Source organism: Cebidichthys violaceus, unplaced genomic scaffold, assembly GCF_023349555.1.
Source record: "Cebidichthys violaceus isolate CVI_PGR_0920_01 unplaced genomic scaffold, fCebVio1.0.p SCAF_38, whole genome shotgun sequence".
Classification (NCBI taxonomy): Eukaryota; Metazoa; Chordata; class Actinopteri; order Perciformes; family Stichaeidae; genus Cebidichthys; species Cebidichthys violaceus.
The window spans coordinates 297,043-310,011 of NW_027176572.1; the positions used below are offsets into that span (position 1 = coordinate 297,043).

The following is a 12,969-nucleotide window of genomic DNA, read 5'->3' on the forward strand; positions in this document are numbered from 1 at the left end:
CCTTCATTAAGATATCTCTTCCACGTAGGTGTGCGATCAACGCAAACGCCGCAGAAGATGTCCGACACATCGGAGCAGCTGGAGAGTTTCATGAAGGACGTCTCTGTCAACAGAAAAGCTCGCAAACCGGTCAGAACCAACATTATTGAGGTAAGATGTAAAACTGGACCAATAAACAAGTTAAAATATGTCATAATAAGATGTGAGAGATGATATATTTTGCTTTCTTTTGTTTGTTTTTTTATTGCTCCATCAAAGAGGCCGTTAGACCCCCTGGGCAACTCCGGACTGAGTAGGAAACTCGTTTCTGTAAGTTCAGCACCGTCTTTAAGTCTTATGCTTGTTTTTTATTTATTTATTTATTTATTTATTTATATATATATATATATATATATATATATATATATATATATATATATATATATATATATATATATATATATATATATATATATACATACACATATATACATACACATATAACATACACACACACACACATATACACACGGCTGCTTTTAATTCTTACTCTATATTAAGATGACCAGTCTGGTGGTGAGAGGACATTTCTGTTATGATCAGGCTTGAGGAAATATGGAATATATGAACGACATTACATATTAAGGATACAAAAAAAAGATATGTCAGAGTTACAGAAAATACAGACGTAATCAGATGAATACATTTAGAAAATATATAAATACCACCATGCAGATACACACACATTACAACACCTTATCTATAGATAGTGGCATCCCAGCGTGGAAAGACTCCATATCCAAAATGAACAGAAAGTAATCAAGTTACATCACTTTAATATACTGATACAGTTACTAAAGTGTCCCTCCCAACCCTGCTTATGATACAATATATGTCTTAGTTGTCTTCAACATATTGCTGCCTCTGTAACTCCACTATATGAGGAGAGTCTTTGTTTTATTAATGCTGAGTCGGGGTTTAATCTGTGTGTTTGTCACTTTTCAGGAGCAGAATTTCAAGCCGTGTCAGATGAAGACGTTCTTCCCGATGCCGTTCCCCGTCAACTTCGTCAGCGAGAGTGTTCGCACGGTGCCGTTCTCCCACGAGGACTACGCCAGGTACCCACACCTGTAACACCATCATACCTGGTACTGATTACTCCGAAACACACATCCTCGGTCTCATAGCCTTTTTCATTTGTATTTAGTTTGTGCATCTTGGGGAGGATGATGACGGCGAAATTTCTTCATGGAGAGATCCGGGAGAAGGGAGGAGCTTACGGGGGCGGGGCCAGGATGGGAGGCGGTCTTTTCACCTTTTACTCGTACAGGTAGGCGGCGGCTCAACACTCACAAATACTGTATATTACCTATTGCACTAGAATGTGTATAACTAATTGAGAAAATAATCGGTAAATAAAACGGTGATCGTTAGAGTTTCAGTGTGTTGAGCCTCACGTTTCCCTCTCGTCCGTCTCTAAAGGGACCCGAACTCGGTGCACACCTTGTCTGCGTTCCGTAAAGGCGTGGACTGGGCGAAGTCGGGACAGTTCACCCAGCAGGACATCGATGAAGCCAAACTGTCGGTCTTCTCGGCTGTCGACTCACCCGTGGCCCCCGCGAGCAAAGGTGAGACAAATCTGTTGAGCGTCATTTAACGTTGATTAAAAAGTGTAATAATCTTCCAAATGATATCGTAGTGTTACACATTCATTCAGATTCTTAGACGTCTTCAAATGAGATTTGTGTGTCCAAAATGATTCAACAGAAATCCTTTTTTAGGCTGTACAGTTCTTCTGTTTTATGTCATCGCAGATTAAGAGTCCTCGGGTGTTTGATTGTTGGTTTAACAATTTAACAATGAACATACTAGTTAGTTGCAGCCTTTAATTGTGTGGGTCGTAGACACCAGTTTGTTCATCATGTCTCTGTGTTGCAGGAATGGGCCGCTTCCTCAGCGGCGTCACGGATGAGATGCTGCAGAGTCACAGAGAGAGACTCTTCGCCGTCACTCACAAAAACCTGGTGGAAGTGGCCGAACGGTAACGTTTTTACGTCATTTTAGAATTGCTAAGAAACGGTTCTTCGTTTCATCTCCATTTCTAACCATTCTGAATGAAATAGAGTTGAAGTATAAAACGAGTGTCGTTTTCCTGCAGGTACCTCGGTGTTGGTCAGAGGACGTGTGGCGTTGCCATCCTGGGTCCAGAGAACGAGACGATTAAAAAAGATCCGTCATGGATTGTAAAATAATGTGATCAGCAGGTGTTTTGTAGTTGAAAACTTTACTGGACTGGAGATGTACTATGTACTGAAAACCTAAAGCAATGCTCTTGTCAGGATTATTTAAAAATGGTGGCAAAAATTGTGTTATGATCTGATTGTTCAGATTGAAACTTCTCTTATATATTATGTTGTGTACATATGAATTACAGTATAATATTGGAAAAACAAAATCTGACTCGGCTCTTTATTTGTTATTCGTGATCGTGGTTTCAAATGGGGGACATGTTATTCTCTGCAGTGTAATACGGGTTATGTAGTTCTGTTGTGGAGGAGAAGGCTCAGCAGAGGATATACCTTCTCCGGCAGCTGAAGACATTCAACCCTTCCAAAGACGATGACGGTGCACTTCTGGACCCTGGACCCTGAGGCAGGCAAGAAGGGCTGTGGCTGACCCCTCTCACCCCGGACAAAATCTGTATGAAACACCTCAAGGAAAACAACGGTTTCATCCAACTGCAGCCAGGCTCATCAACGCAGTCCGGGTCCACCTCTAACTCGGGCTGTTACATCCCCAGTACAACGAAATACATTAACACATCCCTGCAAATCTTCACATTGACAATAGACAATTTAAAAACAGGTGTGGTTTTTTTTTTTACTTGTGTATTGTTCATGTTCTATTGTAAAATGTCATGTTTTTAGTTATGTCTTCATGCTATTGTACTGTGTATATTGTTATACACCAATCCCAATGGAAAATTCCTTGTATGTTAAAAAATTCTTTGCAGTAGACCATATCTCATTCTGGTTCTGATTTTGGCATAACATACTACAATTTTAACATACTAGAAAATGACATTTAACTCAATCCTTTCAATACACTAAACTATAACTTTTTAGTAACTGTTGTCGACATACTATACTATGACTTCGACAAACTATGACATTTTTCGAAGTCAAAAAACAGTCATAGTATATTATGTCGAAAACAGTCATAGTACAGCCTGTTGAAAAAAATGAAAAACAGTCATAGTATAGCATGTCGAAAAAAATGAAAAACGGTCATAGTATAGCATGTCGAAAAAAGTCAAAAAACAGTAATTGTATATTATTATGAAAACATTGATAGTATAGCCTGTCGAAAGCAGTCATAGTATTCTCTGTCAAAAAAAGTCAAAAACAGTCATAGTATAGCATGTCGAAAAATGTTAAATGTTAAATAGACTAGCTGGAGGTGGGGATCAAACCAACAACTCTCTGATTGAAAGGCAGCCCTGCTCTCCACTTAACAACGGTCACCACAACATGGTATAGCATGTCGAAAAAAGTGATAGTATAGCATGTCGAAGAAAGTCATAGTATAGCCTGTCGAAAAAAGTAAAAAAACAGTAATTGTATATTACTTTGAAAACATTGATAGTATAGCCTGTCGAAAGCAGTCATAGTATTCTCTGTCGAAAAAAGTGAAAAACGGTCATAGTATAGCATGTCGAAAAAAGTTAAATAGACTAGCAGGAGGTGGGGATCAAACCAACGACTCTCTGAATGAAAGGCAGCCCTGCTCTCCACTTAGCCAGTCACCACATGTTTTAGCATGTTGAAAAAAAAAGAAATAGTATAGCATGTTGAAAAAACTGAAAAACGGTCATAGTATATTATGTCGAAAACATTGATAGTATAGCCTGTCGAAAGCAGTCATAGTATTCTCTGTCAAAAAAAATGAAAAACGGTCATAGTATAGCATGTCGAAAAAAGTCAAAAAACAGTAATTGTATATTATTATGAAAACATTGATAGTATAGCCTGTCGAAAGCAGTCATAGTATTCTCTGTCAAAAAAAGTCAAAAACAGTCATAGTATAGCATGTCGAAAAAAGTTAAATTGACTAGCTGGAGGTGGGGATCAAACCAACGATTCTCTGATTGAAAGGCAGCCTTGCTGTCCACTTATCCAGTCACCACAACATGGTAAAGCATGTCGAAAAAAGTCATAGTATAGCATGTCGAAAAAGGTAAAAAAACAGTAATTGTATATTATTATGAAAACATTGATAGTATAGCCTGTCGAAAGCAGTCATAGTATTCTCTGTCGAAAAAAGTGAAAAACAGTCACAGTATAGCATGTCGAAAAAAGTCATAGTATAGTATGTCGAAAGAAGTTAAATGTTAAAGAGACTAGCAGGAGGTGGGGATCAAACCAACAACTCTCTGATTGAAAGGCAGCCCTGCTCTCCACTTAGCCACGGTCACCACATGTTTTAGCATGTCGAAAAAAGTCATAGTATAGCATGTCGAAAAAAGTCAAAAAACAGTAATTGTATATTATGTCGAAAACAGTCATAGTATTCTCTGTCAAAAAAGTGAAAAACGGTCATAGTAAAGCATGTCGAAAAAAGTCATAGTATTCTCTGTCGAAAAAAGTCAAAAAACAGTCATAGTATATTATGTCGAAAACAGTCATAGTATTCTCTGTCAAAAATAGTAAAAAACAGTCATAGTAAAGCATGTCGAAAAAAGTTAAATTGACTAGCTGGAGATCAAACCAACGACTCTCTGATTGAAAGGCAGCCTTGCTGTCCACTTAGGTCACCACAACATGTCAAAAAAAGTCATAGTATAGCATGTCGAAAAAGTCATAGTATAGCATGTCGAAAAAGGTAAAAAAAACAGTCATAGTATAGCCTGTCGAAAAAAATGAAAAACGGTCATAGTATAGCATGTCGAAAAAAGTAAAAAAAACAGTAATTGTATATTATTATGAAAACATTGATAATATAGCCTGTAGAAAGCAGTCATAGTATTCTCTGTCGAAAAAAGTGAAAAACAATCATAGTATAACATGTCGAAAAAAGTCAAAAAACAGTCATAGTATATTATGTCGAAAACAGTCATAGTATAGCCTGTCGAAAAAAGTCATAGTATTCTCTGTCAAAAAAAGTCAAAAACAGTCATAGTATAGCATGTCAAAAAAAGTCATAGTATAGCATGTCGAAAAAAGTTAAATGTTAAATAGACTAGCAGGAGATCAAACCAACAACTCTCTGATTGAAAGGCTGCCCTGCTCTCCACTTAGCCACGGTCACCACATGTTTTAGCATGTTGAAAAAAAAGTCATAGTATAGCATGTCGAAAAAAGTGAAAAACTGTCATAGTATAGCATGTCAAAAAAAGTAAAAAAACAGTCATAGTATATTATGTCGAAAACAGTCATAGTAAAGCCTGTCGAAAACAGTCATAGTATTCTCTGTCGAAAAAAGTCAAAAACAGTCATAGTATAGCATGTCGAAAAAAGTTAAATTGACTAGCTGGAGGTGGGGATCAAACCAACGATTCTCTGATTGAAAGGCAGCCTTGCCGTCCACTTATCCAGTCACCACAACATGGTAAAGAATCTTTGAAAAAAGTCATAGTATAGCATGTCGAAAAAAGTCATAGTATTGCATGTCGAAAAAGGTAAAAAAAAACAGTCATAGTATAGCCTGTCGAAAAAAATGAAAAACGGTCATAGTATAGCATGTCGAAAAAAGTAAAAAAACAGTAATTGTATATTATTATGAAAACATTGATAGTATAGCCTGTTGAAAGCAGTCATAGTATTCTCTGTCGAAAAAAGTGAAAAACAGTCATAGTATAGCATGTCGAAAAAAGTCATAGTATAGTATGTCGAAAAAAGTTAAATGTTAAAATAGACTAGCAGGAGGTGGGGATCAAACCAACAACTCTCTGATTGAAAGGCAGCCCTGCTCTCCACTTAGCCACGGTGACCACATGTTTTAGCATGTTGAAAAAAAAAGTCATAGTATAGCATGTCGAAAAAAGTGAAAAACGGTCATAGTATATTATGTCGAAAACAGTCATAGTATAGCCTGTCGAAAACAGTCATAGTATAGCCTGTCGAAAAAAGTCAAAAACGGTCATAGTATAGCATGTCGAAAAAAGTCATGGTATAGCATGTCGAAAAAAATGAAAAACGGTCATAGTATAGCATGTCGAAAAAAGTCAAAAAACAGTAATTGTATATTATTTTGAAAACATTGATAGTATAGCCTGTCGAAAGCAGTCATAGTATTCTCTGTCGAAAAAAGTGAAAAACAGTCATAGTATAGCATGTCAAAAAAAGTCATAGTATAGTATGTCGAAAAAAGTTAAATAGACTAGCTGGAGGTGGGGATCAAACCAACAACTCTCTCATTGAAAGGCAGCCCTGCTCTCCACTTATCCACGGTCACCACATTTTGGAATGTTGAAAAAAAAAGTCATAGTATAGCATGTCGAAAAAAGTCATAGTATATCCTGTTGAAAAAAGTGAAAAACGGTCATAGTATAGCATGTCGAAAACAGTCATAGTATAGCCTGTCGAAAACAGTCATAGTATATCCTGTCGAAAAAAGTAAAAAAACAGTCATAGTATATTATGTCGAAAACAGTCATAGTATAGCCTGTCGAAAACAGTCATAGCACAGCCTGTCGAAAACAGTCATAGTACAGCCTGTCGAAAAAAATTAAAAACAGTCATAGTTTCGCATGTAGAAAAAAATGAAAAACGGTCATAGTATAGCATGTCAAAAAAAGTCAAAAAACAGTAATTGTATATTATTTTGAAAACATTGATAGTATAACCTGTCAAAAGCAGTCATAGTATTCTCTGTCAAAAAAAGTGAAAAACGGTCATAGTATAGCATGTCGAAAAAAGTCAAAAAACAGTCATAGTATATTATGTCGAAAACAGTCATAGTATAGCCTGTCGAAAACAGTCATAGTATTCTCTGTCGAAAAAAATCAAAAACGGTCATAGTATAGCATGTCGAAAAAAGTCATAGTATAGCATGTCGAAAAAAGTCAAAAAACAGTAATTGTATATTATTTTGAAAACATTGATAGTATAGCCTGTCGAAAGCAGTCATAGTATTCTCTGTCAAAAAAGTGAAAAACGGTCATAGTAAAGCATGTCGAAAAAAGTCATAGTATTCTCTGTCAAAAAAAGTCAAAAAACAGTCATAGTATATTATGTCGAAAGCAGTCATAGTATTCTCTGTCAAAAATAGTAAAAAACAGTCATAGTAAAGCATGTCGAAAAAAGTTAAATTGACTAGCTGGAGATCAAACCAACGACTCTCTGATTGAAAGGCAGCCTTGCTGTCCACTTAGGTCACCACAACATGTCAAAAAAAGTCATAGTGTAGCATGTTGAAAAAGTCATAGTATAGCATGTCGAAAAAGGTAAAAAAAACAGTCATAGTATAGCCTGTCGAAAAAAATGAAAAACGGTCATAGTATAGCATGTCGAAAAAAGTAAAAAAAACAGTAATTGTATATTATTATGAAAACATTGATAGTATAGCCTGTCGAAAGCAGTCATAGTATTCTCTGTCGAAAAAAGTGAAAAACAGTCATAGTATAGCATGTCGAAAAAAGTAAAAAAACAGTCATAGTATATTATGTCGAAAACAGTCATAGTATAGTTTGTCGAAAACAGTCATAGTACAGCATGTCGAAAAAAGTCAAAAAACAGTAATTGTATATTATTATGAAAACATTGATAGTATAGCCTGTCGAAAGCAGTCATAGTATTCTCTTTAAAAAAAAAGTGAAAAACGGTCATAGTATAGCATGTCGAAAAAAGTCAAAAAACAGTCATAGTATATTATGTCGAAAACAGTCATAGTATAGCCTGTCGAAAACAGTCATAATATTCTCTGTCAAAAAAAGTCAAAAACAGTCATAGTATAGCATGTCGAAAAAAATGAAAAACGGTCATAGTATGGCATGTCGAAAAAAGTCAAAAAACAGTATTTGTATATTATTATGAAAACATTGATAGTATAGCCTGTCGAAAGCAGTCATAGTACTCTCTGTCGAAAAAAGTGAAAAACAGTCATAGTATAGCATGTTGAAAAAAGTCATAGTATAGTATGTCGAAAAAAGTTAAATAGACTAGCAGGAGGTGGGGATCAAACCAACAACTCTCTGATTGAAAGGCAGCCCTGCTCTCCACTTAGCCACGGTCACCACATGTTTTAGCATGTTGAAAAAAAAAGTTATAGTATAGCATGTCAAAAAAAGTGAAAAACGGTCATAGTATAGCATGTCGAAAAAAGTCATAGTATTCTCTGTCAAAAAAAGTCAAAAAAAGTCATAGTATTCTCTGTCAAAAAAAGTCAAAAACAGTCATAGTATAGCATGTCGAAAAAAGTTGAATTGACTAGCTGGAGATCAAACCAACGATTCTCTGATTGAAAGGCAGCCTTGCTGTCCACTTATCCAGGCACCACAACATGGTAAAGCATGTCGAAAAAAGTCATAGTATAGCATGTCGAAAAAAGTCATAGTATAGCATGTCGAAAAAGGTAAAAAAACAGTAATTGTATATTATTATGAAAACATTGATAGTATAGCCTGTCGAAAGCAGTCATAGTATTCTCTGTCGAAAAAAGTGAAAAACAGTCATAGTATAGCATGTCGAAAAAAGTCATAGTATAGTATGTCGAAAAAAGTTAAATAGACTAGCTGGAGGTGGGGATCAAACCAACAACTCTCTCATTGAAAGGCAGCCCTGCTCTCCACTTATCCACGGTCACCACATTTTGGAATGTTTAAAAAAAAAGTCATAGTATAGCATGTCGAAAAAAGTCATAGTATATCCTGTTGAAAAAAGTGAAAAACGGTCATAGTATAGCATGTCGAAAAAAGTAAAAAAACAGTCATAGTATATTATGTCGAAAACAGTCATAGTATAGCCTGTCGAAAAAAATTAAAAACAGTCATAATATAGCATGTAGAAAAAAATGAAAAACGGTCATAGTATAGCATGTCGAAAAAAGTCAAAAAACAGTAATTGTATATTATTATGAAAACATTGATAGTATAGCCTGTCGAAAGCAGTCATAGTATTCTCTGTCAAAAAAAGTGAAAAACGGTCATAGTAAAGCATGTCGAAAAAAGTTAAATTGACTAGCTGGAGATCAAACCAACGACTCTCTGATTGAAAGGCAGCCTTGCTGTCCACTTAGCCACAGTCACCACAACATGGTAAAGCATGTCGAAAAAAGTCATAGTATAGCATGTCGAAAAAAATTAAAAACGGTCATAGTATAGCATGTCGAAAAAAGTCAAAAAACAGTAATTGTATATTATTATGAAAACATTGATAGTATAGCCTGTCGAAAGCAGTCATAGTATTCTCTGTCGAAAAAAGTCAAAAACGGTCATAGTATAGCATGTCGAAAAAAGTAATAGTATAGTATGTCGAAAAATGTTAAATGGACTAGCAGGAGGTGGGGATCAAACCAACAACTCTCTGATTGAAAGGCAGCCCTGCTCTCCACTTAGCCACGGTCACCACATGTTTTAGCATGTTGAAAAAAAAAGTCATAGTATAGCATGTCGAAAAAAGTGAAAAACGGTCATAGTATAGCATGTCGAAAAAAGTCAAAAAACAGTCATAGTATATTATGTCGAAAACATTGATAGTATAGCCTGTCGAAAACAGTCATAGTATAGCATGTCGAAAAAAGTCAAAAAACAGTAATTGTATATTATTTTGAAAACATTGATAGTATAGCCTGTCGAAAGCAGTCATAGTATTCTCTGTCAAAAAAAATGAAAAATGGTCATAGTATAGCATGTCGAAAAAAGTCATAGTATAGTATGTCGAAAAAAGTCAAAAAACAGTCATAGTATATTATGTCGAAAACATTGATAGTATAGCCTGTCGAAAGCAGTCATAGTATTCTCTGTCGAAAAAAGTCAAAAACGGTCATAGTATAGCATGTCGAAAAAAGTAATAGTATAGTATGTCGAAAAATGTTAAACGGACTAGCAGGAGGTGGGGATCAAACCAACAACTCTCTGATTGAAAGGCAGCCCTGCTCTCCACTTAGCCACGGTCACCACATGTTTTAGCATGTTGAAAAAAAAAGTCATAGTATAGCATGTCGAAAAAAGTGAAAAACGGTCATAGTATAGCCTGTCGAAAAAAGTCAAAAAACAGTAATTGTATATTATTATGAAAACATTGATAGTATAGCCTGTCGAAAGCAGTCATAGTATTCTCTGTCGAAAAAAGTGAAAAACAGTCATAGTATAGCATGTTGAAAAAAGTCATAGTATAGTATGTCGAAAAAAGTTAAATAGACTAGCTGGAGGTGGGGATCAAACCACCAACTCTCTCATTGAAAGGCAGCCCTGCTCTCCACTTATCCACGGTCACTACATTTTGGAATGTTTAAAAAAAAAGTCATAGTATAGCATGTCGAAAAAAGTCATAGTATATCCTGTTGAAAAAAGTGAAAAACGGTCATAGTATAGTATGTCGAAAAAAGTAAAAAAACAGTCATAGTATATTATGTCGAAAACAGTCATAGTATAGCCTGTCGAAAAAAATTAAAAACAGTCATAATATAGCATGTAGAAAAAAATGAAAAACGGTCATAGTATAGCATGTCGAAAAAAGTCAAAAAACAGTAATTGTATATTATTATGAAAACATTGATAGTATAGCCTGTCGAAAGCAGTCATAGTATTCTCTGTAAAAAAAAATGAAAAACGGTTATAGTATAGCATGTCGAAAAAAGTCAAAAAACAGTAATTGTATATTATTTTGAAAACATTGATAGTATAGCCTGTCGAAAGCAGTCATAGTATTCTCTGTCAAAAAAAGTGAAAAACGGTCATAGTAAAGCATGTCGAAAAAAGTTAAATTGACTAGCTGGAGATCAAACCAACGACTCTCTGATTGAAAGGCAGCCTTGCTGTCCACTTAGCCACAGTCACCACAACATGGTAAAGCATGTCGAAAAAAGTCATAGTATAGCATGTCGAAAAAAATTAAAAACGGTCATAGTATAGCATGTCGAAAAAAGTCAAAAAACAGTAATTGTATATTATTATGAAAACATTGATAGTATAGCCTGTCGAAAGCAGTCATAGTATTCTCTGTCGAAAAAAGTCAAAAACGGTCATAGTATAGCATGTCGAAAAAAGTAATAGTATAGTATGTTGAAAAATGTTAAATGGACTAGCAGGAGGTGGGGATCAAACCAACAACTCTCTGATTGAAAGGCAGCCCTGCTCTCCACTTAGCCACATGTTTTAGCATGTTGAAAAAAAAAGTCATAGTATAGCATGTCGAAAAAAGTGAAAAACCGTCATAGTATAGCCTGTCGAAAAAAGTCAAAAAACAGTAATTGTATATTATTATGAAAACATTGATAGTATAGCCTGTCGAAAGCAGTCATAGTATTCTCTGTAAAAAAAAATGAAAAACGGTCATAGTATAGCATGTCGAAAAAAGTCAAAAAACAGTAATTGTATATTATTTTGAAAACATTGATAGTATAGCCTGTCGAAAGCAGTCATAGTATTCTCTGTCAAAAAAAGTCAAAAACGGTCATAGTATAGCATGTCGAAAAAAGTAATAGTATAGTATGTCGAAAAATGTTAAATAGACTAGCAGGAGGTGGGGATCAAACCAACAACTCTCTGATTGAAAGGCAGCCCTGCTCTCCACTTAGCCACGATCACCACGTTTTAGCATGTTGAAAAAAAAAGTCATAGTATAGCATGTCGAAAAAAATGAAAAACGGTCATAGTATAGCATGTCGAAAAAAGTCATAGTATTCTCTGTCGAAAAAAGTCAAAAAACAGTCATAGTATATTATGTCGAAAACAGTCATAGTATAGCCTGTCGAAAACAGTCATAGTATAGCATGTCGAAAAAAGTTAAATTGACTAGCTGGAGGTGGGGATCAAACCAACGATTCTCTGATTGAAAGGCAGCCTTGCTGTCCACTTATCCAGTCACCACAACATGGTAAAGCATATCGAAAAAAGTCATAGTATAGCATGTCGAAAAAAGTCATAGTATAGCATGTCGAAAAAAGTGAAAAACGGTCATAGTATAACCTGTCGAAAAAAGTCAAAAAACAGTAATTGTATATTATTATGAAAACATTGATAGTATAGCCTGTCGAAAGCAGTCATAGTATTCTCTGTCGAAAAAAGTGAAAAACAGTCATAGTATAGCATGTCGAAAAAAGTCATAGTATAGTATGTCGAAAAAAGTTAAATAGACTAGCTGGAGGTGGGGATCAAACCAACAACTCTCTCATTGAAAGGCAGCCCTGCTCTCCACTTATCCACGGTCACCACATTTTGGAATGTTTAAAAAAAAAGTCATAGTATAGCATGTCGAAAAAAGTCATAGTATATCCTGTTGAAAAAAGTGAAAAACGGTCATAGTATAGCATGTCGAAAAAAGTAAAAAAACAGTCATAGTATATTATGTCGAAAACAGTCATAGTATAGCCTGTCGAAAAAAATTAAAAACAGTCATAATATAGCATGTAGAAAAAAATGAAAAACGGTCATAGTATAGCATGTCGAAAAAAGTCAAAAAACAGTAATTGTATATTATTATGAAAACATTGATAGTATAGCCTGTCGAAAGCAGTCATAGTATTCTCTGTCAAAAAAAGTGAAAAACGGTCATAGTAAAGCATGTCGAAAAAAGTTAAATTGACTAGCTGGAGATCAAACCAACGACTCTCTGATTGAAAGGCAGCCTTGCTGTCCACTTAGCCACAGTCACCACAACATGGTAAAGCATGTCGAAAAAAGTCATAGTATAGCATGTCGAAAAAAATTAAAAACGGTCATAGTATAGCATGTCGAAAAAAGTCAAAAAACAGTAATTGTATATTATTATGAAAACATTGATAGTATAGCCTGTCGAAAGCAGTCATAGTATTCTCTGTCGAAAAAAGTCA

General features: G+C 35.1%; 1 protein-coding gene across 1 annotated transcript in view; it reads left to right on the forward strand.

The window, feature by feature from the left end:
• Positions 1 to 2,434, forward strand: part of pitrm1 (pitrilysin metallopeptidase 1) — an 8,962-nt gene extending 6,528 nt beyond the window's left edge. Inside the window, 8 exon segments of the mRNA XM_068726235.1 lie at positions 29 to 44; positions 46 to 150; positions 259 to 309; positions 985 to 1,097; positions 1,187 to 1,309; positions 1,462 to 1,607; positions 1,918 to 2,020; positions 2,138 to 2,434. Coding sequence (XP_068582336.1) covers positions 29 to 44; positions 46 to 150; positions 259 to 309; positions 985 to 1,097; positions 1,187 to 1,309; positions 1,462 to 1,607; positions 1,918 to 2,020; positions 2,138 to 2,231 — 751 coding nt within the window. The 3' untranslated portion in view covers positions 2,232 to 2,434.
• Positions 2,435 to 12,969: the final 10,535 nt, after the last annotated feature.